Source organism: Eretmochelys imbricata, chromosome 7 (genome assembly GCF_965152235.1).
Source record: "Eretmochelys imbricata isolate rEreImb1 chromosome 7, rEreImb1.hap1, whole genome shotgun sequence".
NCBI lineage: Eukaryota > Metazoa > Chordata > Testudines > Cheloniidae > Eretmochelys > Eretmochelys imbricata.
Window position 1 is genome coordinate 11,330,542 of NC_135578.1, and position 25,451 is coordinate 11,355,992.

Here is a 25,451-nt window from a genome sequence, read left to right on the forward strand (position 1 = left end):
CTGGCCAGCGCGCGGGATGAGGAGCCCGTGCGAGGCGTTCCCCGGGGACTGAGCCTCCCTCCCGCTGCACCATGAAACTCTACTGCAAGGTGGTGGCCATCCTGCTGTGCCTGGGGATCCTGCTGCTGCTCTATCTCTTCGTGGGCAACGCGGATGAGCCGCCGCTGCAAGGGGCCAGAGAAACCCGCTTGCCGCTGCTGCCCGTTTCCCCCGGACCGGGGGGCCGCGCCCACCCACTCTTTGCACATTTCCAGCCCGTGCAGGCGGCGGCGGCAGCTCAGATTTCCAAGCGGGAGCCACGTCTCAGCAAAAACCCCGGCAAGCGGAGTCCTGCGAGAGGGAAGTTTGCAAACGTTCGGTAAGTGCGGCTGCTTTTGTTTTATTTTTTTTTTCCGGGGCTTGGCTGCAACAATAGAGGATTGGGGGCGGCGGGAGGGAGGGAAATTTCCGGGGTAAGTTTGCAAGGAGGGTTGGTCCGGGATCTAGAGATCCCGATTCTGCTGCTCGGACGGCAGCGGTTTGGATCAGAGCTTCCTTGGTTGGAAGCGGGATCCTTCCTCGACAATATCTTGGCATGGAGCAGCAGCCCCTGTAATGCGTTTTGTGGAATGTGTGGTGCCCCGGGTCAGTTTCAGCGTTGGACTCCTCGCGGGTCGAGTCGTGGCAAAACTGCACCAGAATGCACTTTCCTGGGGAAGAACTTTCTATGTCCTTTCACTAACTTGAACCCCTCTGGTTTGAGTCGCACACTGACCTTTTCCTTTGCTTTTTAATTCCTGCTCAAATAGCCCAGTTTTTTTTTTTTCACTCTTGAGTTTGGCAAATACATCACGCGCTCTCCCTCTTTAGGTTGCAAGGCCACGGATTAGTTGCACTGCACACAATAACTGGAAGCGTATAAACTGCTTCTCCTGTCTCCTAATCGACTTTTCCTTGAAACATCAGTGTCTGAGACCCCATGGAAATGTTTGGAAGTGCCATGCAGAGGTTCTGTTTTTAACCTGTAGAAAAGAATTCCCATTTCTGTACAGGTAACAGACATGTGTGGCTCACCTTTGTGAGAAAGCAGCCTTCATAAGCAAAACCATTCTGACTGGTTTTGTGGTTCTTTTGAAGTATAAAGCTGATTTAAAAAAAAAATAAAGTGTAATTTGGTAGTGATAGATTACAAATAGGTGAGAAATTGCTGTCAACCGCAATGGCTAAACTTGTGCTCATTTTGTATTGAAAGTGAGTGAAAACAAAATGAAATCAGATGAAAGGTGAATAGCTATTTGTGTATGGCATTAATAACATTCTAATATATTTTATATAATGAGTTGGCATTAAACAGTTAAGAGAACAATGAATACTTCTTGTTTTACCATTGTTTTTTATATATGAGTGCCGTTAAGAAAACTTTGCTAATTGATGTTTGATTTAATGTGAGCTAGCTTTTAAAATATTTTGCAACTAGAATATTTTTTTAAAAAGTTACTGTGATTATGAATCAGAAAAGTACAAATATTTGCACTGGTTTTTTTTTCTGTGGGTAGACGACTCTTTTTCTCCTCTGCATTTTAGCTGTATTATGGTGAATGTGACTGAACTATCAAATGAACTTTGTATGTCTTTGATTCATGATTTCACAGAGATGCTCAAATAAATTGGTTAGTCTCTAAGGTGCCACAAGTACTCCTTTTCCTTTTGCTGACTGAAAGACTGTCCCGTTTTATAAGATCTTATTCTTTAAATTATTAAAGCAGTTGGTTTCTTACAAGCATTGTATCTATATTGAGCGCAAGTGATGTTTACTGTGACTGGCAATGGATCATGAACAGAATTCAAATTGATGTATTAAAGCTGGATTATTTACATTAGCAACTGTACCTCCTGAAGTCATTTTTCTTTGGAGCATATCTCTTAGATTATCATGGAAATCATGGACAATACTAAAAGAATGAAGAGCGAAAGTAGCAAAATCTTCTGAAGAGGGTAAACAACCCTTCCATTTCAATGAATAAGAATCATCTTATGTTTTGAAAATTTGACATTATCTGGGTTTTGCTTGTTTATTGCATTTTCAAGTACGTTTTACAAGGTCTGCACAAGGAAACCTTGTTAATCAGGAGCACTTCCCCCCCCCCCCCCCCAAAAAAAAAAAAAGTAAAGAAGCTGCATTTAAACACTGCATTTTCTTCTGCTTTCATTAAATTTCTGTGCTCTTAGGGCGTGATCCTGTACCACTGAGGTTAATGGGAGTTAGGTCACCGATTTCACTGGGAGCAGGAGCAGATAGTTAGGGTCCAATTCTGATACCCTTGCTGATCAGTTCTTTATTGCACTAGCCATTCCATTGTTTTTTCTGGGACTACTGCCAGAGAGTATTACTCAGTTCAAGTCAGTGTATAATTTGCAAAGCATGTAAAAGTTATGTCATGGCTAGAAAAAAAAAATTCTTATTTCTCTAAGTAGTTAGAAGACCAGTGACAGACCCAGGTTTAGGCTAGACCAGCAGTTCTCAAATTGTGGGTCAGGACCCCAAAGTGGGTCAGGACCTTCTTTTAATGGGGTTGCCAGGGCTGGCTTAGACTTGCTGGGGCTGGGACCGAAGCCTGAGCCCCACTATGTAGGGCAGAAACTGAAACCTGAGGGCTTCAGCCCTGGGCAACGGAACTCAGGTTACAGGCCCCCTGCCTGGGGCTGAAGCTCTTGGGCTTTGACGCCCCTCACCCTGCCCTGCCCCGCCCCGCCCGGGGTGGTGGGGCTTGGGCTTTGGCTTTGGACCTCCCCAGAGCGATGGGGCTTTGGCGGGCTCAGGCTTCGGTCATGTAATAATTTGTGTTGTCAGAAGGGGGTTGTGGTGCAATGAAGGTTTAGAACCCCTGGGCTACACCTCTCTCTCACTAGCCTGCTGAGATGATCTGCTTGGTTTCTAGGGATCTAATTCAAATCTCATTGAAGTCAACAGAAAGTCTCTAATTTCAAAGGGCTGGAATCAGGCTCTGGAGAAATAGGTCCTGATTCGGTAAGTTTGTTATGCCTCTGTCTAACTTTAGGCATGTGAGTAGTCCCATGCATTTAGCTGGGGCTTACATATGCTTACAGTTAGACGCAAGTTTATGTAATCAACTTATGTAAGTTGATGAATCAGGGCCTTAGGCCATTTGGTCCCTGCCATACTCTACACAGGCAAAAAAAGGTGGTTTTATTTTTTCACCTGAGTTAAGCTAATTGATTGAAACCCCAGTCCCATAATTCCTTTAACGTACCTGTAGTGAGGACATCATTTCACACCTTTAAAATCATTTGACCTGTAAGTATGTAGGCTGCAACACGACCAGACTTTCTAGGTATGCTCAAATGATCTTAAAGAATGAAACTTTGTCTACATGGGCATTGCGGGAGAATTAATTGACTTAACTCAGTTGAGTTAGCGTAGCTTGATTGGGAAAAATGCACCCTTTTTTGGCTCATGTAGACAGGGCATTACAGTGTGTCAATGATAGAAAAAAGCATGGTTTTAAAATGTAATAGCTAACGTTTTAAAATCTTAGTGTAGACAGAGTAAATGGTAATTTTAATGTGTTAGCTACTACCACTTGCTCCGTCTACATTAGAAGATTAAAATGTGTTAGCTGTTGAGTTTTAAAAACATACCATTTTTCCTTGTATGGACAAGGTTTTAGAAGGTGAGGCCTTCACTGAGCCCATATTTTCACCTGCTGAAGTTCCAAGGACAGAACTGAACATCCTCACTTGTTCTATTTTGGTTAATTATGGTTTTTGGATTATTTTTTGTAGGTGTCTGTTAAAGCTCAGCATTGTTTGCAAAGTTCTGTTGTGCTTTTAAAGTTGTTCTCTATTTCAGCAGTTGGCTAAGAGCCTGATCTTGTGAATCCTTACACTTGTGAGTAATGAGTCCCATAACTTTCAGTGGGATTACTGATCTAAATGAGGGTTAGCAGGTTCTGGCCCCAAGTATGCAAAAGGTTGTCTCACCTCTAAGGGGGAAAAAAACAAACAAACAAACTAGGATCTATGGTTAGTTAAGGTGGCAAGACTTAGGAAGTGGGACTGCAAAGTCTTAAAAAGATACTTGTCAACATGTTTAGGCCTCCCAAAAGTGTTTTCTTTAAAGAAAGGTGTGATCTAGTAAGATGCTCTTTTTCTATATAGTATAATACTATTCCTTTTTAAAACAAACTTTGATTGGATCTTCATCAACCCAAAACAGCAAAAGTTTTAAAAAATCCCAAAGACTTGTGAGAATTTTTAATTTTTTTTTTTACTGTTTTTCCCCATTACCAAATTTAGAAAAATGTTAAAATTTCAACAAAACTTTTTGATCATCAAAAAATTTCAGTCACGTCTAATGTATAGCTGGTTGGCAAAAATGATCATATTTTTAATTCAGAAAATTTTGGACATCTCTAGTATATATTTTTTTTAAGTGTCACTGAATGTGTTTTTATTTCATCTATCCCTATACCACAACCATTGTTTCAGCGCTGACTCCGAGGAAAGAAGCTTATTTAATGAATCACCAGTCCCTGTAAGGTTTTCCTTTTTGGATCAACTCTCCAAGTATTGCCTAAATGTAACCCTGTTTATATTGTGAGATATGATGAGATCATAACATGAGACTTTTTTAAAGTATTAAATTGCATCCTATAGGGATGCTGCGTGGAATTTACCTTCCTCTAAGAAAATTTGCAGGCTTGAATAGATTAGCAGGTTGTGTAAGGAGGCAAGGATGTGTTGTCTTGTATGGATCTGGATTGGTTCTGGACAGGTGATGGTCTGATTATGGTAAAGCCTCTGGCTGTGACAAATGAGAAAATTAGATTTAATCTAAACCCATGGAGAGGAAAGTGTACTGTTGTTCTTGGGATCTCAGTTTCTTGCCACTATCTCTGTTCCACCCAAGGAAACCATGAATACAAATCGTGTTAAAGCCAACAGTTAAGCAATTGCGTAGAGGTTGGTGATGCTATATCCTTGAGGGGCCTAATGCTGACAGCATTATTATACCCTATTGTGTATAATAATGCTGTCTGTGCTAACAGAGCTGGCTTAAACTTTTCTATGACAGATGCTAAATGTTTATGATATGCTTTGCAAGTGCTTGTCAGGGCTTTATGTAGTGCTTAATGTTAAAGCTATCTGTACTTGGACTAGTATGTAATGAGGCTGCTGATGGCATATTAGAATCTGTCTTACATGGATACTGTAGGGAAGTCTCTGTTCTGAATTAATCCTATCTGTCTGTTTCTTTTCTCCTGTCTTTCCTCTTGCTCCTTGCTCTGCCTAAATACACCTGCCCAAACTAGGTTTATTTATTGGGCTTAGTAAAAGGAGCTCAAGATAGCAGAAAGCTCCCATTTTATGTAATCACTTTGGTTGACTGTTTTAAAACCCATCAAATGTCATCTACTTTAGACTAATATTTTAAAGTGAAATATTCCAATCATTTAAGAATGGAAAGAAAATTATAAAATCCACGTGTGTAACAATCATTAAAAACAAGGAACTACTTCAGTGACCAATCAATCAGATTATAAATGAATGAACACAAATATGCAAACAGAGTAAGGGTTTGCTAATAATAATCTAGTGCTTTGTAGCATCAGAGTGTTTTGCAAATGCTAATTAATCTCCTTGAGACTCCTGTGGTAGATATTATAATCCCCATTTTACAGATGAGGAAACAAAGTCATCAAGACTTGATGAAAGCCTCATAGGGACAGTATCAAAGATGGAATTCTTGGTTCCCCATCCATTTCAGATCATAACTATTAGTTATGCCTCTCCATAATGAAAATATTTTAATATCTTAAACTGGTGACTTCATCGGATCAGTATTTGTTTCTTTGGCTTTACCAATTGCTTATGTCTCACTTAAACAAATCCTAGAGCCTTTATGAAGGTCACCACAGCATTTAACAAATATGCGTTTTTTTGTTAAAGCATTTTTTTTCAGGCGTTTAATTTGCATCAGTCGTCTTATTGACTGATGTAGCAGTTTCCAGCCAGACAAAGTGTCGGAAAACTGTCTGCTTCCAAATGTAGTTGTGCCAATTAATGGTTAAATACTAACCAATTAGAGAAGGCTTTATATAATAGCTGGATTCACTGAGTATGGTCCCTGTACAAGACTTCGGCCCAGATTCAAAGTAGACCCCTCTTGTCCCAAAATAACAACTCTGTTAAGTGAGCTAACAGTGTATCTTTCTTCCTCCTTTTTGGAAGCTCAGTGTGTAACACTATCTAAGTGTGTTCTACACAGAGGATAAGATCCTACTGCTGCTACCAGCTAATGAATTTTCTTCTTTAGCTTAAGTGGTAGAGACCTGTGCGCTTTGTGCTGAATGTTCTGTGCCAGATCCTTAGCCGAGGTAAATGGCTGTACCTGCATTGAAGTTAATGAAGCTGCATCAGTTTACCCACGTTGAGGATCTGGCTCTGTATCTCTCTTCACAGCCCATGGTGACCTGTAAGAGCTGATCCGGTCTACCACTTGCTAACCTTATACTCAAGCAACAGTAACCATTTAGTGTGATCCCCTATCTAGACAAGGGACTTATGGTATGCGCACATGCTGTACGTTACTTCTGCCCAAACTGAAACTAAGGGTATAGCTATATTACAAGCACTGCAGTAGCTAATCTCTGGTGCTGTACTGTAGACAGTTTCTCCAGTGACGGAAGAGTTTTTTCCATAACTCTAGTAAATCTACCCACTGGAGAGGTGATAGCTGGGCTAATGGAATAATTCTCCTATCGACCAAGCTGCATTGACAGCAGAGGTTAAGTCGACTTAACTACATCACACAGGGTATCAAATTTTTCACTGTGCTGAGCGATGTAGCGACGTTTTAAGTGTAGATCAGGCCTGAAGACAGCAGCTGTACTAGGTGGACCAAAAGGGAACCTCCTTTGGGCTGAACCCATTGAGTCTGTGTTCAGCATGCCTTGGCTGGAAGACCCTTTTTACGTAGCTTGGGAGGTTGCCCTTTGAGTTCACTCTCTGCATGTGTGGCCGAGAATTGATAGTGGTTAAAAATGCGCACAACAGCACTTAGGGCTTTGGCACAGGCACCTGAAATGTCCTAATATGAGGTTAGAGCTTTGTCCTGCTCCCATTGAAGTCTGTGGCCATAAGCTATATCAAAGTAATTCACATTTATATTCTACATATGGCTTGATTTAGAGACTCAATTAAGCGGAAACATTAAAGAGATGGTTAGAAGGAGGGAGCGGGAAACAGGATCTGTATGAGGAGCCAATTATTCATTTTAATAATTCAGTGGTTTTTACACTGATAGTCTGGAAAGTAAATACCACTTCACATAAACGTAGTGTTTCATTATTTATACACTGTTGAAATTGAGGTTTAATTATGACTAAAGACCAAGACTTTTAAACCATTAGTGAAACATGTTGCTTTGTGCGGTCTGTAAAGTACTGGGGGCTTAAAGCATAAGCAGATTATTCTGCAGTACAGGACGACAGCTATCATGCTGAGGTCATTATGAACATTGTTAGTTTCTGGAAAGAGACATCCCGAGTTTTATTAATTAATTGCCATTTTCTCTTTGTAATTTCTTTAGGCCTTTTGTTTTGTTGGTAATACTAGCTGTACTAATTGATTTTGTGCATGTCAGTTTGTGTATATTGAGCTGGGACCAGGCTAGGATTTATTTCCTCACTTCAGCAATATATCACCTTTATCCTTTTGAACAACCCAGTGATAACTGTGATGCTTGTGATTTACTTATTTTTTCTATGCATCTGGATAGCAGCATGTTAATGTGGTTCAGATCGGCATGCAAATAGGACAAACCAAGAGAAAATCATTCTAGGAATGACTTTATTTCTATACCAATAAATGAAAATACAAAGGCCAAAGTTTTCAAAAGTGACTACTGATTCTTCGTTCCCAATTTGAGATGCCTTAAAAGCCCTATATGAGAGTTAGGTATCCTTATTTGTTATAAAGGGGCCTGATTTTCAGAAAGTGCTGGGCACTCAATCTGTAAATATCAGGCCCCTTGAAACTGTCTCAGGTTTAGCACGCAGAAAATTGAAGCACCTGAAATCACTAGTCACTTTTTAAATTGATGCAATGGGCCAATCCCTTTTCTCAGTGGAGTTCATGACCCAAGATACAATGGGAACAGGATGAGGCACAGTAGGATGAGTATAAAGGGCCTCTGAAAATGCCTTTTACATGTCAGGTTTGGATATGTATGTTCGCCTTTTATATACTGGTCAAGCATTCTAAAACTTAAAAAAAAATTCAGATGGGAGACGTGCTCTATTCAAACGGACATAATGGGCTTGATGCAGAAGGTCAGACTAGATGATGATAATGGTCCCTTTTGTCTTTAAAATCACTGAATCTAGAATAAAAACCTCACTCGCTCTTCAAAAGCCAAACAATGACTTTCTGTGCTGTTAATTCAGTGTAACTTGCGTGGTACAGATGTATGCGGACAGGAAGAACTATCAAACCTGTTCTAGTTAAAGATACAAAAAATAACTAGCCTATTTCTTCATGTTCTCATGATCACATTCTTGATTGGACCCAGTGACTCACATTCTACATCCTGTTAACAAGCTCCACTCTAACGAATTCACCATTTTTTTTTTTAAATAGATATAATGCTCTTTTAATGTAGATGCCCAAAAAAACTCCTCCACCCCCACTCACTTCAATTTTATGTTTTTTATGTATATTTATTTTTTAGAAGACCTGGGGAACAGAAACACTTGAAAGAACTTCCATCTCTGCAATGGATGCACCTGGCAGTTGTGGCGTGTGGCGACCGGCTGGAAGAGACTCTTATCATGCTGAAATCGGCAGTTCTGTTTAGCTACAGGAAGCTTAAGTTTCACATCTTTGCTGAGGATTCCCTGAAGCCTGAATTTGAGAAGAAGGTGTATCTGCTTCTTTCTCATTTTCAAAAACAATGCAATGGTTGTAGCCTGCAAATGTCTGATAACAAATACATGGATATCAACAAGTTAATTAGTGGATCGGATCTTTTTTAAAAAAAAAAATGTGAGGGCTTGTTACTAACCATGATCTGTACAGGCTTTTCTTTTTTTAAATTGTTTGATTATTTAATAGTATTGCAGAAACCTGTCTCTGTATCTGAATTTTAATCCTGTCCCCCATGTTTTTCAGTTAAGGGAATGGCCTTCCTCTTACACCAAGAAGTTTGAATACAGTGTCTACCCAATTGCTTTTTCAGTAGGAAATGCTCAGGAATGGAAAAAATTATTCAAACCTTGTGCTGCCCAGCGCCTCTTTCTTCCGGTAAGGCACCTGGATTTCTGAATATGCAGCTTCAGGAAAAGGTCTGTTTTAAAGTAAGGAAGCTTTGCCAATGTGAGATTGAAAACATTTTTCCAGCTGAAATTTCCTTTCTAGGACATCTTTATCTGTTTCTTTATCCACTTAAAACACAATCTTACCATTCCTCCCCCTTGCAAAGAATGCATGCTTCTTGTTTGATGCCAGCTCCTTTTGCCTGTTGAGGTTCAGTGTCAGTGTTGTTTGGATGTAGGTGCTGTGTGCTTTCTAAACGTCACACTCCTTTAAAGATGCAGTCCTTGGTCCCCTTTCTCTCATTCCCTATGTGCCCCATTAGAATGGAGGGTTTTTTTAGGACTCTTCTTCCCCTGCCCCCACTTATACATCCAGGAAGCATTTTCTCAGGGTTGTCCCTAGAGAATGCAATTCCATGGTTCAAAAAAATGTGATCCCATGTGAGACTCTCAAAATCGTGGCGTGTAAAAAGCCCCTATGTTAGCTCCTCCAGCCTCTGCGCACGTTGTATTGGCTCCCTCTCCCTTAACTTGTACTGCCAACGATTCTATTTGTTTAGTAACATTTAGGGGGGAGGCTTTCAAAGGCATAAAGACCAGTTGGGTGCCCAATTCCCATGGAAAGTCAACTGCAGACACAAGGGAATGTTGGGGCTAGAGGCAGACAGCTGAGAGTCCCTGTGAAGTGTGTACACCAGCCATGGTAGTAGCTGGAGCACTGCATTCACACTCCGCCCACGTGCCGTGTTCGGAGCCTGTATTCTCATAGACGCAGCCTTGACTGTGTAGGAGTCTTGTAGCTAAACACCAGGAAAACGGACCCCTAAGTGTGTTCATGGAACAGCATTTTCATTACCCAGTTTAAGAAGAGCCATGCTGTGAATGCGCCTGATCCTTCATGCCTTGTACCTCTGTAGTCATTTATGCCACCTGGATTGAGCCTTTTGGGGCAGAAAGGCTGCTCTGTTGTTATTGACTGCTGATCTCCATCCATCCTTCTGGTGGTGGACAAAGGCTAGGTGTCCACGTTGATGCTTTTCGGTCTGTCAGCAGCTTTCTGCCTCAAGGTGGTGGTGGTGGAACTTGCACACCCTACCAGGGACAGGTGGAGTTGGTTCTTGAGTGGCGTTGTTCTCTGAGAGGATGCAGAAGGGAATATTGGACAAGTGCTTGTCAGCTCCAAGGGCTGACTTGTGTAGGGTGCCCTGAGGTTCTGTCCTGTCATTCCTCAGGTTTAAGGTGCTTGTGAGGAGATAGCGACATGATTGAGTGCTCTGCAGCCCCAGCTTGGTCTGTTTTCTCAGACCAAATCAGTTGGTTTTTTCCTAGTGTCTGACTGAGACTGGGGCATGGATGAGAGCTAGGTGGCTGAGGACCGTTGGGACTGAAACTAAGGTGATGATGAGCTGGGAAAAACAAGTGGTGGAAATGGCTGAGGTGGTAAGTGACGCTTTGGTTGAGGGGAGTACGCCTACCTTTTGTTACTCAGGTTCATAGTCTGGAGTCTTACTGGATCCTGAGCTGTTTCTGGATGAACAGAGCTTTAGTTAAAGCTTTATTCATCTGTGCTTACCCACAGGGTTCCAGCCCTTGCTCATGAATACCCATAACGATGTCCACATTCATAACTTTGCCCCCTCAGGCTGAATCACTGCAGCGCATGCTATGTTTGCCCAGACCTAAAACTGGCTGAGACAATTCAGCTAGTGCAGAAGGCAAATGTTTCACTGAAGAATATTACACATGTGATGCGGAGGTTGCACTGGCTCCCAGTTTGTTTCATCATGGAGTCCAAGGTGTTTGCTTTACACCTAGAAAGCTCTTCATGGTTTGGCTCTTGACTATCTCAGTGACCAGCTCTCTCATCCTGTATAACCTCAACAGTTGAAATAAGGGACCATTTATACAAGCTGAGGATCTGGCCCATGATATCTCAGAGCTTTCAAGCTATCAGACCTTATGTTTGAGTGGTGGAAGAGCATTCGAAGTTGAAGGCCCTCAGCTTGAGAATTCCCCTCTGGAGTCCAACAGAGATCAACTTAGTTGGTCTTCAGGATGTGCCTCAAGACCCGTCTATTCACTCAGGCTTCTTCTGAGAGGATGTCCTGAGCTGGGTGGGGGTGGCGTTCTTTTAATGCCCTTTCTACATTCCGTCTGTTTAAACCATTAAGTTGAGACATGTGTTAAATAAATTAGCCTACTGATGTTGACAGGCAAGTGCGCAAATAAATAAACCCTTCCCCCTTTCTTCAAATGACTCCATGTCCTACGGATCTCTGAGTGGAACTGCATAAAACGTTAACACTTTTTTTTTTTTTTTGGAGAGCCCAAGGGAACAGCAGCTGAGAGCACAGGCTATGTACCCCCTAAGATACACACATTATCTTGGTTCAGCTAATGCATGTGCTAATCTCAGGTCAGAATTCGAGGCTTTGGTTTACTCTCCTTTGAACTTCCCTGCCAATTAAATATCTTTTCTTTATGGAATGCCAACAGACCTGTGAAACTGGAAAGAAATGTACAAGCGTGCACTGAAGGGGCCTTGTACAAGGAAGTTTCAATGTGAATTTCATAGCTAATAATGCTAAGGCCATGTGTTGTCCCTGTAACCCCAGATAATGAAGTGTTTCATTTTGAGTGGCAGACTAATGCTGGCATTCCTGATTTTTGTAGAAGCTACCAGAGACTAAAATGTTAAGGAAGATCCACAGTAGATGCCAAGAAGGGGAAGTCACAGTGTCGGATTATAAACCTGTCATATCAGGCATAGGGTAGATGGACTGAACCTAAGGGTAATATGAAATCAAGTTTACATTGATGTTCTGGCTGCAGTCTATCTCTGTAAAACCAAATCAAGGGAGCTGCAGATCGGCTCTTGAAATGATTACAAATAACGGACTTTTAAAACAAAATTACGTTGAGATATTAAGGGTACATTCATGTTACCAACCTGTTCAGGGTGGGTGGGTAGCAGGGTTAACCGTTCCATGGGAATAATAATATTTCTAGGAAGTTCCATCTGAGTATCTGCAATGTCTGTGCAAGCATCAGTAGTCAGGTGATGGCACCTTCACCCCCGCTAGATACCATCTTACGCCACTGGTAGTCCCCTTGACTTCAGTGCACTCAGATGTGATGGTGATGGGCGGCAATATAAAACCCTGAGATGGGTGCTGTGCAGTTTGAGGAAAGCTTGCAAAATCTGGTCCTATTTCATTGCCCTGGTGGCCCTGTGAGTGAGCTAAATGCTGTCCACATTTCACAGATATGGGGACGGAGCAGTTCCCTTAAGCTTTTTCTCTTCCTCAGAGTCAGGCAGGAAGCCTATGGCAAAGCCTTCTGCCTGCTAGTCCTGTGCCTGAACCGCAAGCCCATTCTGCCTCCCCAAAGGAAAATTGCTGCCTTCCTGTCCAGTGATGCTCTCAGCCTGGTCAGTGGGTTGTTGGCTGCATTGCTTTTGAATACCTGCCCTGGTCGTTTCACTGGGAACATCGGCAGTGGCTTGGGAAGGGGTGAGCTCCTTGGGACAGGGACCATCGCTTGTTTTGTGTTTGTACGGCGCCAAACACAGTGGGCACCTTGTCCATGAAAAAGGCTCCAAACAAATAATAAATAACAAGCATCTACTTTTCCAGTGAGCAAGAAGCTGCGGAGATGGAGCCCTGCTTGTGGGAACAATTTACAGACATCTGGGTGAAAACACGCTGTTTGTCTTGGACGCACAGATGCTATATCCCATCTAGAGAGCTGGGGTGGCCCTTTCACATTGCTGCGTGGAATTACAAAAATACTATAAATATGCAGAGGGCTTAAGGAAGGTTTCAGTCTTAATAGTAACTAACATGTACGCAGAATCTTCCATCCCAGATTCTCCAAGCTCTTCACACATAGAAGCCTGTGAGGGAGATTAGTGTCATCTGCACTTTACAGGTAACTAACGTGAGTCTGTTGAAATGACTTGCCAAGGGCCACATAGTGGATCAGTGGCAGAACTGGGAATAGACCCCAGGACATTGTCCTGACTGGAGTTTTTGGCTCTCTTGTAACTGGAGGTAGCTCAGTTTAATTGGAAATCCGTTAACTAAGATGTTTGTGGGTGCGAACGTAGACATTCCCCAAACCTGTGAGCCTGGTCACGGGTCAGCCCTAGGATCTGGACAAAGCACAGGAGTATGGACCCGCTGGCCAGTTGGAACCTATCGGCAGCACTGTGTCTCTCGGTACCACTATAAGCTTACCTGCCAGCATGTTATTACTTGCCAGCCTTGCTAACATAGGGAGAATCCACAGAGACAGAAGTTGTGGAATCAAATTACAGATAATTGAGTATTTAACTGAAGTGTCAAGCTAAATATAGCAAGTTCTGAAGAGAACTCTCAAAAGATTTATTAGCAAAACGCTACACAGCTGTGAAAAACATGGAGATTATGCTCTTCTAAACTGTAAATGGATTGGAGGGGGAAGGAAGGGGACAAGGAAAAGCAGGACTCTCATATTCCCAGTTGGTCATGTTCAAAAGTCACATAACTAGGAGGAATTCTATCACATCCTGACTCAAAAATCTTGTCTGGAGACTTGTTTGTTAGTATCGAGTACATCTGCTATTGCCAAAGTGAGACATTAAAACTGGGCTTTTCAAAAGCAACTAAGTGAGTAAGGGCATCCAACTCCCTTTGGCTTTCAGTGAGAAGGGAGTGCCTGTCTCCCTTAGCTGCTTATGAAAATCGCACTCTAGCAGAGCTCAAAGATTATTGTAAATACTACATTTGACTTGATTGTGGGAAGCACCAGAGTTTAAAATGAATTCCCTCCCTGGTTTAACCCCATTGGCTGCAGTGAAGTTACATGAGGGACTCATTTGGCCACATTATTCTAGAAGTTGCGTATGACTTGGCCTTGGGCACAGCAGTTTACCTCCAGGAAGAGATGTGATCTAATCACACTGACCTCTGCAGCTTAAAGATGATTTTTCACACTTCCTATGTGAACAAGGAAAGTTCTAAAGGCTTCGAAGAAATAGCAGCACTCCCCTTCCAGCCTGCAAGGAAGGTTTTGAAGGAGGATAATGAGTTCGTTTTGCAGATCCTTAAAACTCTCCTTCTCCATGACGCCTACAAAAACTTGATTGTGGTTGGGCCGCTGGTGTGATGAGACTACTGCCTATCATGTTGACCAGTATTGTCTCATTGTTTCCTTGTACCGTCTGTGTCCATCTGTTAGCTCTTGTCTTATACTTAAGCCTAGTCTACACTTAAAAGTTAGGCCGACAGTTTCATCAGTCAGGGGTATGAAAAATCCAACCACCTGAGTGCCATAGCTATGCTGACATAACTTCCAGAATAGACGCAGGTAGGTTGACAGAAGAATGCCTCCATTGACATAGTTACTGTTGCTCGGCGGGCGGGGGAGGGGGTGCTATTCATACATCCATGGAAAAACACCTTCCATTGTTGTAGGTTGCATCTTCACTACTGGGTTATGCCAGCATGACTGCGGTGCTATATCTGTGCCACTATACTCGTCGTACTGCAGACAAGTCTCAGCTTGTAAGTTCTTCAGGGTAAGGACTGCCTTCTTGTTCTGTGTTTGTACCGCACCTAGCACAGTGGGGTTCTGGGTCTTGACCAGGGTTTCTAAGTGCTATAGTAATTCTAATAATAAATAACAACTGACTCTACAGTGTGTTGAACATCCTGGGGCAGCTGACAAGGAAGCATGTTTCAGCTTATCATCTTTTAGCTTCCTCCAGAGCTAGCAAGAGAAACTCAGGGCCCAGTTCTCTGAGTTTCACTGCCCCAGGAATCCTGACTCCTAGTCTAACTCAAGCCTCTGCCTCTTTAATCTATAGTATTGGACTAATAATATTATATAGTTTTATTGCTATCTTCCTGTCACAGGTTGTGTTGTCTAGTAACAACAGGTGCCCGTTCAGAGGGAAAAACTGTTCTGTGCCACTTAGATATTGTGTGTGCCATTATCTACAGTAAGTTAGAGCCGAATGTATTATTCAATAACCAAGCGAGTAATTGTCTGCACGGAGCCCTCATCAGAGACATTATTTTCCACTTTAAAAAGTGCAGGCACCCCTTTGGCTTGTCAGGCTGGCCAGGGAGAATGTGCCTTTGTGATGTCAGAAATGGGGTGGAGCTGTCATTAACTAGGCTAAATGTTGAGCCAAATGCTGAAGCCTTGAGCCAGGACAAAATCGCATTGAGGTTGGCATTCAAGGATTCGGTCCAGTGTTAACAGGAGCCTACTGAGCATGCTCAGAAGTGTTTTTTCTGTCACTTATCACTTCAATATTAATAACCCAGTTTATCCCATACATGGTTGCAAGGCGAGGGGACGGGGTACACCTCAGCGAGCACCGTTTACAAGTTCAACTGGTTTTTGAGTTACCTGAGTAAGGAGGGAAATGTGGATGCTTTGTCTTTGCAATTGGACTAGGGATTGTTTGTTTCCTTCCCCAACCTGACTGCAATCAATGGCTGAACAGAAGTGCCAAACAAACAAAACTTTTGGGTGAGACCCAGGCTAGTAAATGTCAGCCCTTCAGCTTTTTGGACCGTTTTAGCAAATAAAAATGGGGAGGCATGGGAAGGTTATAATTGTAACTGATTTTCAGCTTTAACTAATAGCGTTTGCTGTTTAGCAAACAGTATAATGAATATCTGCATGTCTCTGTGAAGGTCAAGGGAATTTTCACACCTTTAAAGTTCCGTATTATCTCCCTGCTAAAATTATCAATGAATGTGTAAGTTACTGGATTTCCACCAGGGGGCATATTGCAAGCAAGAATAAACTAGATATGATGGGCCTGATTCTACTCTCCCATAGAGCAGTTTTACACTGGTGTAACTGAATTAACTGCAGTATTGCCTGACTAACACTGTGGTAACTGAGATGAGACTATGGCCCACAACCTCCTTTTTAAGACTTCTTTTATTTGGCTGGCGGCATAGTTTCCTAAAAAGCAAGGAATTAAAAACACTTCAGTGCAGGTGATCCACAGTTAACGTTTTTAAATTAAACTGCACGGAAACATATGGCTTTAATTCATGTCAATAAGTGAATGTAATTTACTCAGTGAGGGGGCAGAGAGCTGTAACAGGAAAAGTAGCCATGGCCGGGAGCAAGGAAACACAAGATCAAAAGGAGAGGGGAAACTGTTCTGTTATCAACTACCTTACATTTTCTTTTCTGCTGCATTAGAACATGGTGCCCCCCCGATTCATTGGGGAGGAGGAGGTCCATGCTAGCCAACCTGGGATCTAGGTTTGGCTGTCTGGCTAGACCAGAGTTGGGCAAACCAAGGCCCGCGGGACCCTCCTGCCCAGCCCCTGAGCTCCTGGCTGGGGAGGCTGTCCCTGGCCCCTCCCTCGCAGCCTCACCTTGCTGCTGGCGCCATGCTCTGGGCGGCGGGGCTGTGAGCTCCTGGGGCAGCGCAGCTGCAGAGCCCGGCCTGACCCGGTGCTCTGCGCTGCGTGGCGGCGGCGTGGCCCGGCTCCAGACAGGCGGCGCGGTGTAGGGCCGCCAGCCACCGGTGCTCCAGGCAGTGCGGTAAGGGGGCATGGAGCGGGGGGGTTGGATAGAGGGCAGGGGAGTTCAGGGTGGTGGTCAAAGGGCAGGGGTGTGGATAGGGGTCGGGGCGGGAACAGGGGGTTGAATTGGGGCAGGGGTCCGGGGGGGGGGGCAGTCAGGAATGAGGGGGGGGGGTTGGATGGGGCAGTCAGGGGGCAGGGAGAAGGGGTGGTTAGATGGGGAAGTCAGGAATGGGAGGAGGGATTGGATGGGGCAGTTGGGGCGGGGGCCTGGGGGCGGTCAGGGGTCGGGGGGGTGTGAATGGGGCAGGGGTCCCGGGGGGGGGGTCGTCAGGGAACGGGGGGTTGGATGAGGCAGGGGTCCCCGGGGGATGGGGAGGTGCTAGGAGGTGGGGGCCAGGCCATTACCCCCTCCCCTAACTGGCCCTCCATACAATTTCCAAAACCCGATGCGGCCCTCAGGCCAAAAAGTTTGCCCTCCCTTGGGCTAGACCATGGAAGGGTCTCATGCCAAGAGACCCTGGTGCATATTGTGGCTATATATATATATATATAGTGTGTGTGTGTGTGTGTGTATATAGTTGTAAAATGTTGGGTTTTTTTATAATTACTTTCCAAAACATTTGCCATATCAATGCCTAAATTACATACCCACGTTCTGCAGTAATCGCACAACTTCCTAGTCTTTGGAAAAACTAGCAACACTATACTAGTACAGAAGGTAGGTGTTTTGTTAGTAAAATCCATATGAAATAAAACTTGTGAGTTAGATCTCAGGTTGTTATGACACTAAGCTGATTATTGTTTTGTGTAAAGAATAGCCCTTGATTTTTGCACTTTGCTCTAGCTATTTTGCAATGCTGGTTGCTTTTTTTTTTTTCTTTTTCTTTTTTAAATCTACCTACTGTTTGTGACTCCCACAACAGTTGGTGATGTCAGTTGATAACTCTGTCGTTTGCATGAATGCATAATTTAAAATACAAGTAATTCCTGAGCAGTAATAGATTTCCTTTTTCTGTCTGTCTGGTCTTCTTTTCCATCTTCCCTCATTTCCCCACCCCGCAACCTCCAAAGGTGATTTTAAAGGATGTGGATTCTCTTCTCTACGTGGACACTGACGTTCTCTTCCTGAGGCCCATTGATGACATTTGGAGCTTTCTGAAAGAGTTCAACTCCACACAGTTGGCTGCTATGGCCCCAGAGCACGAAATACCAAAGATTGGTTGGTATAGTCGATTTGCTCGCCACCCTTACTATGGAACAACTGGAGTCAATTCCGGAGTCATGCTGATGAATTTAACCCGGATAAGAAACACACCGTTCAAGGTGAAACACTGCTGTAGAAATTTACTTTCTTTTTTTAAAGTAAACTTTTAGGGATACATGTGCTTGCATAAAACAACTTGTACCGTATAGAATTGAAAAAGGATGCTGGACAAACTGTCAGAACCAAGCTTTTAGAAAAACTAGTAGAAAGATTTCCTGATATTTTAAAAAAACAAAAACAAAAGCAAAAAAAAAGTGAGTGATTATATTTAACAAATAAACATTTCCCCAAAAGCCAGAGTTTTAAAACCCTAAAAGTGCAACAGCCTAAAAGCAAAAGGAAAGCTGATGTCATTTGTTGCCCTGCTCTCCCATCTGAGATGCATGGAAAAAGAAACCCAAGGATCGGTAGTGCTGAGTATTCTGGACTTTAAAAAATACCTCTCACTGGTAATATACAAGGTGGTATGAATAACATAGGGAATAATCTGTTTTATTTATATTGAATGAGGCTTGCTCTTGAGCTCCCTGACACCCCTGCAAATCACGAGTGGATGTCAATGGAGATACTGGTGGAAATGAAGAGAATGATTTTCAAATTGGCTTTGTCCTTTCCATGTCAAAGGGCCTTGGTTGTGGAACCTTTTATTTACCTTGGTGAGCACTTGTTCCCATAACTACTCTTGTGAGTAAGTGCCCAGCAATGTGAAGAAATGTTCCACGACCTTGCCTAAAGGATCTGGTCCTGATACCCTTACCCAGGCTAGATTGAGCCTTTCAGGTCAGCCCTGAGTAAGGATCAGTGCATAGCTATGTCACCTTAGGGGCAGCCCCAGGAAGGAATTGTGCCTCCAAAGTTATGATCCCTCCTCTTCCCTGAAGTAAAAGTTACCATAGCCCTTGGGAAGGTGCAGCATACATCCCCCAACTTGCACCTGGTCCCTACTTTGGCCAGTGAGTAGGAAGGCAGGAGCTAATGCTGTACCCACTCCTGCTCTTCTTCACCAGCTCCCTGGCCAATTGCTCTCAATGGCAAGTATCTGGAGAGCAGGGGCTGCTCACCACACCAGTCTGAGCCCCAAGTGGTCCTGCTTCCCTGTTCAGCTGAGTAAGACAAGAGCACAGCCCACCCTTCAGTGAGTCCTGCCACTCCACTCCTAGCCAGGCCTAACACTTCCTCACAGTGCTCCTCCTCTCCTCTGGGTACAGGAGGGTTTGGGAGAGTTCTGCATATGTGGGCATGGGCATTAAGCTATGACTTTATTACCCTGTTGTTTGGTAAAACATTAACCTGCTTCCTCTGATTACTTTCTGCCTTGTAGAACAGTATGATACCAACAGGCTTGATGTGGGAGGAAATGTTGTACCCATTATACCAAAAGTACAAAAATTACATTACATGGGGAGACCAGGACTTGCTAAATATTATTTTTTACTTTAACCCAGGTATGTAATGATTCCTATTAGTCTCATGCTTGTCTGTAACAAGAGAATGGCTAGACCTTGTATAATCCAAAAATGGGATTGTTATGATTGAAAAATATACATGAGATTGAATTATGGCCTGAAATGAATAAACCTGAGGTCCTTAGACTGCAATGGGATTTATACCCACTGGGACTACTATGGGCATAAGTGTTGTTGGGACTGGGGCCTACTTCCAGTGCAGATGCCCAACTATATTCTCTAAACTGGAAAGTTTAGAAGAGTTTTCTAGGCATGGTACTAACTGCAGGTTGAATCCTGGGCTGAAGTTAGTCAGGCATGTACTTACTTGCTTTGCTGCATTAGAGCCCAGCTAAGCAACATGTTTGTCTTCATATGCACGGATATTTGTCTGAACCTGAAATTACTCATCTTTGTCCAAATCCATATCTATTTTCTGACATTTGGCTCAACCCCAATATTTATTAAAGGGGTGACAATGTCAAAGCCAACAGATGCAACACTGACTCTGCTCTGAAAAAAATATTTTAAAACTCCTTTCCCCCCCGCCCTTGAAAAATCTCTCCCCTTCCTAAACCTGTTCTATAAAGCCAGACCTTCCAATGAGACAACGTTCCAGCTCTTCAGCTGAGTTACCCATCCCGGTGACCTCAGGATGTTTGGATCGTTTGCACTCCCAGCTGTGTTGCGTTTTCTGCTCTCCCTTTTTCCTGCCTGCTCTGGGCCTGTGAACAGGAAGGATATGAAAATCCTACCAGAACTTTTGTTGTCAGAGAGCATGTTAGATACCACACCTGCCCGAGAGAGTGGATAAGAGCAAGCAGAGGGGCAGTGTGACCTACAAATGTGGGCCATGAACACAAGTATGTTTTTTTTGGTTTGGATCTGACTTATGCCCACCAGCTTTGTACAGGGTCTTTTGAAACAACTTGCTCTATTTTTGGCTTTTCACATAGTTCCTCCTGAATTCAGGTCATAGTCACATAGGTGTATGTTTTCAAGCGCCTAGTGATTTTGGGTGCCTCAATTTTAAAGGGGTCTCATTTTCAGAAAGTGCTAAGCACCCACCTGTGAAAATCAGGCCCCTTGAAAGTACCTCAAGTTGGACTCATAGAATCATAGAATATCAGGGTTGGAAGGGACCTCAGGAGGTCATCTAGTCCAACCCCCTGCTCAAAGCAAGACCAATCCCCAACTAAATCATCCCAGCCAGGGCTTTGTCAAGCCTGACCTTAAAAATATGCACCACCTCCCTAGGTAACGCATTCCAGTGTTTGACTACCCTCCTAGTGAAAAAGTTTTTCCTAACATCCAGCCTAAACCTCCCCCACTGCAACTTGAGACCATTACTCATTGTTCCGTCATCAGCTACCACTGAGAACAGTCTAGATCCATTCTCTTTGGAACCCCTCTTCAGGTAGTTGAAAGACTCAGACTTTTCCGAAATCACTACCACTTTTGAAAACTTAGTCCGAAGTTCTGTGGAACGGCCCCTGCTTGCTCGGAAAAGTTGGGACCTTTGTCCGGGACCTGTACCATCATGCTGATATGCCAGTATCCACGCTGATCTGCTTTCGCTTTCCCCCTTTGCCCTAGCATGATCTTGAGCACAGCATAAACATGGAGGTACCATTATTCTGTTCCTTTTTGCCTCTCTGTTCAAATCTTCAGTCAAGTGACAAGGGCTATAATATAATCCAGACAAAAATCAAAAAATTGAGGCAGGAGAAATGCAAAGCAATAAAACAACTGTTACAACAACAGCTATTTAGTGCAGACAGATGCCCTAAATTAGTCTTTTGGTTGCAACAAGTAATAGCCTCATAATCCTAGGAAAATGCTAATGTGGCGCAGTCCAAAAACTGTGTACTCCTCATTATTAAAGGTTATAATAGTTTCCAAAAAGAGGCAGACATCCCAAGATACCTGGGCAATATGGCCTTGTGCTGCAGTACCTGGGGAAGGAAAGAAGACGACGCATCTACTTCAAATTCACGATGATCATTTAAAGTGGGAGAGAAAAATGAGAAACCACTTGAATTCTGGGACTAGCAAACTCCTGATTAGCACCACATGTGAATATCCTTCTTCATTCCATAGGCCTTGTCTTTTCCTCACATCTGATAAATATGCTCCTAGGAACTATTTAGTATCTCAAGTATTTTCAGAACAAACAACAAAACTTTCCTTCCCATGCCAGTTTAGAAAGCCCTATTGTAAAGAGCTATCAATTCAAAATCTCAGACATTCGAGAAGGACAATTAATTTATCTACGCCAGCCCACTGCAGCTTTTCCAATGAATTAGCCAGGCATATACCTCGCAATTTTACCTGGGAAAGTATAACCTCTGTCCCCTGAAATAACCCAGCCATGTAAAAGAAACAGTCAGAATCCAGTCAGATAATCCTTGCAGCACAAAATCCCCAAGGCATCCCTGATATTAATAGACTTGAAGGAGTGACTAGAATCAGCACCTCATTGTGACAGCAAAAGTTGAGCGCTAGCATAGTTGAGTGGTGGAGGAGAGGAGAATGGGCGAGCACCACATGTGAAAACTGATAAGCGACGTGGTGCCCTTGTTCAGAATTAAGGGCCTGGGGAGGAGCTGTGCTTGTGCAAACGCTGAGTGCTGGCATCTTGCTGATAGAGGCCTCAATCTACAGCTCATTGGAGCCAATTGGAGCTCCTATTGACATTCATTGGATTTGGATCAGGCCCGTGCTGTTTCCCCTTCCACTGATTCTAGCACTGAGCGTTTGGCTGGAGCGAAGCATGAGAAATGTCAGGCTGACCAGAACGAGCTCGGAAAAGGGCCGTTGCGACCACCTCCTTCATTGGGTGTGGTGAAGGGGAAAAGCGCTCCTGCTTTTCCCTCTGCCCTCTTAGGAACTCACCTGAGGACCAGTCACAGCTGTACTGGGCAGGATGAGTGGAGCCCCAGGAAAGGCCAAATGAAGTATTCAGTCCTTGGTGCTTACGGTACAGCCGTGATTCTGCCGTCATGGAGCGGGGACCAGTACGGCTCTACTCCCTGGCTGGGAGATGACCCACAGGACTTGTCATGATTTATCGTAGCGTGCTGCAGATGCTGGGAATGTACAGAGTAAATTAAGAGAAGAGGAATAGCAGGAGGAGCCCGTTCATAAGGCACTTTGCAAGTAATTAATTTGCTTTTGGAATTAATCTGGAACTGTAGACGTAACAGACAGAAGGGCTTTGAAACAGGGATTGTATTTCAGTGCGTGTATGGTGGCTTTGTATGTTAGTGACCACACAGATTCCCATGGCAGCATTTGTGAATAAATTATCTCATCGCATGCTCTGGGAATCCATTGTACAACAAATTGTCATCCTTTGGCTTGGCATGTCAACAGCCTAAATGAGAGTTTCAGTGGTAAGCATGGATATTGTTTAAAAGCTTTGTCCCACTGGCTCTAATAGAAGTCAAAATTTAGCCAACCACTACAGATCTGATGCAGGTGATGGTGACTTGTGCTGCCTCCCTCTCATTCCATGGCCTTGCAATTACACAGACACAACTAGAGAGGATGCTGGACGAGGGAGCTACACATTGTGTAGGATCTAGGCCTTGTTCTGTCATTTGTAGCTCTGAAAAGCACCCTTCCCCCCACCCCCCTTTTTTTTTTCTGTCTCCAGTTTCTCTTTCCTCCCAGTTTTGCTATGGGCCAAGTCTCCTATTGTAACAATCCCCAACCCAACAGTGATGGGATTTACACACAGTCATCCCCTGAAGAAAACCCGGTTAGAATTCTAGGCTGTTACCCTGAGTCACTACCAACAAAATGACCGAAAATCTTCCTGACTGACAACCCCACCACTTTCTTAGCAATGTGATTAACTTGCGGTAATTGTTTAGTTCAATGTCTCTCTCTTTCTCTCTCTCACTGATATTGCCAGAGAGTCTCTATGTGTTTCCCTGTCAGTGGAATTACCGGCCCGATCACTGTATGTATGGGAGTAACTGTAAAGGCGCAGAAGAGGAAGGCATATCTGTTCTTCATGGTAATAGAGGCGTCTACCATGATGACAAGCAGCCTACTTTTAAGGCACTATATGAAGTGATACGTGATGTAAGTGTTCTCCTCTTTGGTATTTTTTTTATTTGATACAAAGCAGTGCAAGATGTTACAGCAGAGCGCTCAATGGCCTGAATAGCCCAAGTTTGAGGAAAAGGGTACTGTGTTCACAAAACACTCTGTGTTGGACTCTTCCACCTCACAGTGTGTGTGTACAAGGGATGGTTGAAACCATCCTCCTCAATGTTAAAACAAACTTCAAATCCTAAGGCCTGGTAAACTGCTTCTGTAGTGTATTAATGGAAACAGGGATTTGAATGAACTCGATCTTACATCCTTAACTATGGTGTTATAACTGTGACTGCACAACTGTTATATGGAGCCTGATCCTGACAGGGCTGAGGACCCTCAAATACTCTTCACCTCCCAGGGGAGTGCAGGGCGCTCAGCACCTTGTAGAATTGGTCCCATGTTTCCATTTTGTGGGATGGAATTCTAACTTCAGACTCTGTGCTGGTTTTTTTGTTAAGTGTTTCAGGGGTTCCTTTTGTTTCTTCTTGAGATGCTGGATTTAGTTCTCTCCCTTTTTTTGTTAATAGAACCTGTGTATAAGTAGCATAAGCCCAGCAAAATATCTTCAGTTACTCTGCCTTTGTGCTACTTAGCAGGCTGCCTACATGTGTCATGGTCTCATGTAGCGACAGGTCTGCATACAGGATAACAGCCTGCTACTGCAGCCAATTAATGAAGTTACTTATAGCTCAAGTGGCATAGGCTTGTGCTTTCAGGGCTGAAGTCCCTGGTTCAGTCTCAGCTGCTGACTCCAGTTGGGGATCTTTACAACAGCCTATCCTTCCACCTCTGAGTAAAGGAGCTGTTTATACATAGTGTTCTGTAGTACCTCAAGGATTGGCATAGAGCTGCTTCAGACAACACTGTGGAAGAAAATCTCTATCAGTGAGCATAAGTGTAAACTCCAAGAACATGCCTGGCTCCAACTGAATTACACTTACCCCCTAGCCTGGGCTTTAAACATGCGGTTTCGGTGAAGCTGGCTGTGCCAGACAACGTGGCTCGGCAGAGCTTTCTGAAAGTCAGTAGTCTTAAATGGATTGACAAGTGGTTTCAATACATTGGAAGTCAGTGGCGACTCAGGAGCAAGCCAGTGCCAATTTCTATAGGGCCTATTCCTGCTCCTTTTTATGGGTTGAATAGTGGCCCTGTGGCCGTTGAGGACATTTAGCTCTCTGTGAATATCTGTGTTACATCTCACAACTAAAAGTGGTTTTAAACTTTTCAAATGTCATTTATAGCTACTGAAAATAATCATTTTTCTTCTCTGCTCTCCTCCCGCTTCAGTTTCCCTTTGAAGACAATCTCTTCCAGTCCTTGTACTACCCACTTCAGTCTAAGTTTCTGGATACTGTACACACTTTATGTGGGCGAATTCCACAAGTTTTTCTGAAGCAGATTGAAAAAACGATGAAGAAGGTTTATGAAAATCGTGTCATTGTTCATGTGGGAGCCAACTACAGATACTAAACATAGCTATACTTTATATGGTAATTTTTTCATCCTTGTAGCCAAATTATTTGAGGCAGATAAATTAAAGGGGCACCGTCAGTTTAAAATTCATGTTGTTAACAAAAATTGTCTAAATTGGAACAATTCACCAACGATCATGGTGGATTCTCCATTACTGACCACTTTTAAATCAAGATTGGGTGTTTTTCTGAAAGATCTGCTCTAGGAATTATTTTGGAGAAGTTCTATGGCCTGTGTAATACAGGAGGTCTGACAAGATTTCCACAGTTGTCCCTTCTGGCCTTGGAATTCATGAATTTCC

General features: G+C 43.3%; 1 protein-coding gene across 1 annotated transcript; it reads left to right on the forward strand.

Annotated features, from left to right (window-relative positions):
- GXYLT2 (glucoside xylosyltransferase 2) lies at positions 1 to 25,451 on the forward strand. The gene is made up of 7 exons (XM_077822085.1): positions 1 to 358; positions 8,732 to 8,921; positions 9,172 to 9,303; positions 17,930 to 18,181; positions 19,444 to 19,567; positions 23,487 to 23,659; positions 24,965 to 25,451. Exons 1-7 carry the CDS (start codon positions 72 to 74, stop codon positions 25,145 to 25,147), a joined length of 1,341 nt encoding a protein of 446 aa, XP_077678211.1. The 5' UTR covers positions 1 to 71; the 3' UTR covers positions 25,148 to 25,451.